Source organism: Ascidia mentula, chromosome 6 (assembly GCF_947561715.1).
Source record: "Ascidia mentula chromosome 6, kaAscMent1.1, whole genome shotgun sequence".
NCBI lineage: Eukaryota > Metazoa > Chordata > Ascidiacea > Phlebobranchia > Ascidiidae > Ascidia > Ascidia mentula.
This window is the reverse complement of record NC_138571.1, coordinates 19851418-19855710: the sequence shown is the minus strand read 5'-3', so window position 1 is coordinate 19855710 and position 4293 is coordinate 19851418. Positions and strand designations below refer to the sequence as shown.

General features: G+C 40.7%; 1 protein-coding gene across 1 annotated transcript; it reads left to right on the top strand.

Annotated features, from left to right (window-relative positions):
- Positions 1-861: 861 nt before the first annotated feature.
- On the top strand, positions 862-2689 carry LOC145907414 (uncharacterized). Its single transcript, XM_082994829.1, has one exon. The coding sequence runs from the start codon at positions 895-897 to the stop codon at positions 2224-2226; it is 1332 nt and encodes a 443-aa protein (XP_082850955.1). The 5' UTR covers positions 862-894; the 3' UTR covers positions 2227-2689.
- The last annotated feature ends 1604 nt before the right edge of the window (positions 2690-4293 follow it).

Here is a 4293-nt window from a genome sequence, read left to right as displayed (position 1 = left end):
AGATAAATACCACAGTTCTGAGAACTGCCCAGGAAGAATTGATTGTAATCGCATAATGATAGTATCGTAGCTCACGCGACGACATTCTTACACTGTTATGATTGTCTTTAAATCTCTGGTTTCTGTAGCCCGAATTCATTCCACATTGTGGAGTCGCCTACTCTGCGCTGGGCTTTTGCCTAGTGTAGATTCACCATTCATTCTACATTGTTGGTACGCCTTGGCGTAGAATCACGTTTGTTTATTCTACTCTGGGGTTGAGTTGTATTTCTGAACCTATATCCTTTTGTCTTGGTGAATAAAACATACTAACACAAGTTTGGTTAGTACGAAGAGGAGTCAGGAGTTAAGGGAAACGCATATCGCAGTTGAACACGCAATTCAAACAAACAAACAATACACATTCCTACAACCTCGGTGTTCCTGGGGTTTCAACGACTTGGTGTCTCCAAACAATGAAGAAATAGCTTGCGGTAAAGGCAAATTCACTTTGGTGCTAGCTCGATCTACTTGCGTAAATTGCTCGTCGTTATCGCTAAAATTAGAATCACTGCCGTAAGCGTCGCAAAGCGAAGCCAATGCCGCCATTTTGACCAGAAATCAGTTTTATCAAATATGAGGGAAAGCACCCGAAAAACCATTGAAGCGTGCAATCGTCAACATCGGTATGAAATGCAACAGGGGGCAAACTTTGTTTCCCCTTACAATTACTAAACAGCTAAACTGTACTGACTGCAGTGGAAACATCACTGTTCGTTGGCGAGTTACTTTAATGGCGCGTTTGTAATGCCTGAAAGTGACCACGTGGTGCCGCTGTGCGTACATTTTCATCCCAGTGTTACGAACGGGAGACACTTCATTCTAGGTCTGACGCTCGCGCGAGCAGGAGCGAAAATGACAGACAAGACAAGTTATGCGCAGGCAGTAAACAAGAAAGCGGCAAGTTTTAAAAGGCCAAACTGTTTATCTATGCGTTCTGAGAAATTCCAAAAAAGAGATGAGTTACTTACTTTCCTGAAGAGCGTGAACTACTCGGTTAAAAAATTGGTTGGTATAGCTGACATGCGAGGAAACAACCTAGACATTACATGTACAAGCAGAGAAAATGTTATTGAGCTTTATGGCATACTGGTTGATAACGAAGATATTAAATATGTCCGACTGTATGAAAGCGACAAAATTAATGTTGCGATCGGATGGGTGCCTATTCCATTTCCTAACGAATACCTAGTCGACGAACTAACAAAGAAATATGGAAAGGTCCAAAGAATTACCCATAGAAAAGATAAAGAAGGGCTCTTGACCGGAATGAGAGTGGTCCAAATGAATTTAAACGAAGTAGAAGAAAACCCGATACCAAGCTACATTAGAATTGACAATTTCGAATTTTATGTTACCTATCATGGGCAAATTTTTACCTGCAAGTATTGTGGAGGAAAAGGACACAAACAAGCAAACTGTCCAACTAGAAAACAGGATTTCCCAGATTTAGGTGCACAAATACAAAATAACCAAACACCACACCGAAACGCCGCAAAAACCAAAAAGTCTGATAACAGAGACCCAACTGATAAGAGGGCTGCAAAACACGCAGCAACTGACGACGAGGCTCCAGAGAACTCCACAGGAGGTACCTTCAAGCAACATGAAAGAGAAATGCAAGCAAGTACACCTCTTAAAGGTAATAGCAAAAAGAGAAGTCTGAGAAGCCCGGAGGAGCCGAAAAGCAAATCAATTAGCTTGTGTGAACAAACAAACACGGTTACTTGCAAGAAATGCAAAAAAGAAGCAGCATTTCCAGTCAATGCAACCACCTTTACATGCTGGTCACGTGGTTCAGAATATGCTGTAGGATTGGAATGCTGCACCAGTGAAGTATTTTTGACCGAAAAGGGAATGGAAGTATGTGAGTGCCCAGCCTGCAAGAACACAATGAGACTTATGCCCTGCTGCAGAGAATTTCAACCAGAGTATCGTCTTGATGGAGACATGTTCGAATGCGTGCAGTGCCAAAGGTACTCTCTTAAGTGTGATTGTGAAACCGTAAATGTTGTGCCTAAGTCCCCGTTGGGGATTGCATGTAAAAATAGCATCTGTAAATGCAGAATAATTAGTTGTACGTGTAAAAAGATATCGGCACGCCAAATTAGCCCCAGTCGTCCTTACCGTTGCGATTGTGGCATGGAATACGAGTGGGACATGGAACTCGGAGTAAATCGAACATAGGAATATCAACGGAGAATTTTTTTTAACACAAATCATGGCTCTCAACATCTTTTCGCAAAATGTTCGCGGTTTAAACAACACAATGAAACGCAAATCGATATTTCAATATTTTCGAAGTAAAAAGTGTAACATTGCCTTCTTGCAGGAAACGCATAGCAGTGTTAACAAAGTTAAGTTGTGGGAAATGGAATGGGGAGGTAAAGCGTTTTGGGCACATGGCACATCTAACAGTAGAGGCGTTGCAATTCTACTAGACAAGTCAACTTCGCAACATACAAATAACGTTCGAGTAGACCAAGATGGCCGATACATAATGGTTGAAATGTCAATCAATGCTATTGAACTGGTCCTTGTCAATGTCTACGGACCAAACAAGGACGAACCGGAATTTATAGATAACTTGTTTTCATCACTAAACAATTTCTCAAATGCCCATGTCATTATAGGCGGAGATTTTAACTTAGTATTGAACGACAATCTCGACAAATCGGGTACCGATAAACATGCTAACCGGAATGCGAAGAAAAAGTTAGAGCAATATACAACTCTAGGAAACTTGCAAGATATATTTCGACAAAAAAATCCAAATCTGCAGAAATACTCGAGATTTCAGAAAAATCCATACGCCGCCTCACGTATTGATTTCTTTTTGTTAGATAAACAACTCACTTCTAATGTTACAAATGCCGATATCGACCCGGGAATATTGTCAGACCATTGTATGATAACGCTACAACTTAATACCAACCCTCCGTCCCGCGGAAGAGGATACTGGAAGTTTAATGTATCCCTGCTTGATGATACCAACTACAGAGAGAAAAAAGTAGTCACCAACTTCGAAAGCGAAAATCCACCAAATGATACAAATCCACATACAAGGTGGGACACACTAAAAGCCGTGATTAGGGGGGAAACAATTCGTTACGCCTCAAACGCTAAAAGAAACAGATTAGCAACCCTACATGAATTCGAAAATCGTATAAAAAAAGTGCAAGATACTTTAACTAAAAAGGGGGAAGACGAACGTTTACTAACCGAGTTAGCGCAACTTAAGGACAAATTAAACGAATTTCTTGTGCTCCAAACTAAAAGCGCCATCGTCAGAAGCAGAGCACGTTGGGCCGAAGACGGGGAAAAAAATACTAAATACTTTTTAAACTTAGAGAAACGGCACAACCAAAAGAAAACCATCGATAAATTAAGGTCGGGAAACGGGATTATAACAGACCAGAAGCTTATTTTGTCCGATCTTGTTAATTTTTACGAAGAGCTGTACAAACAAAACCCAAACAATCTGGATAGTAGTGCCACCGCTGCTAAATTAGCAAACCTTGATCTACCAAAATTAACAAATGAACAAGCCATCGAATTAGATGCAGAAATTACGGAAAAAGAGTTTTACATGGCGCTTATGCAAATGGCAAAAAATAAATCTCCCGGATTAGATGGTTTTCCTGCAGAATTTTATTTAACCTTTTGGAGTAACTTGAAAAACATGTTTATGGCAGCTTGGAAATATACAACGGCAACTGGAGCGCTCTCTAACACGCAAGTGCAGGGGGTGGTAACATTAATACCAAAACCTGGAAAAGACTCTCTCCTACCGGCAAGTTACAGGCCGATAACACTACTGAACGTAGATTATAAAATTGCCTCCAAAGTCATAAATACGCGATTAAAATCGGTTTTGAACCAACTAATTTCTCCCAGTCAAAACGGTTTTATACCTGGTAGATATATTGGTACGAACATTCGCCTCTTGTTCGACGTAATCGATTTCGCAGATTTTCGTAATATCCCTGGTGCGGTACTGTCCTTGGACATATACAAGGCATTTGATACCATAAGCTGGGACTTCATCTACGAGGTGCTCAAAATATTTGGGTTTGGCAATAAAATTTTATCCTGGATCAAATGCCTTTACAGGAAACCGACCGGTATTATAGTAAACAACAACCACTTGTCGCCGGAATTCACAATAAAACGAGGTGTAGGGCAAGGAGATCCACTTTCTCCTACCCTTTTTGTTTTATGCATAGAATGTCTTGCGAGCGCACTTAAAAAGGC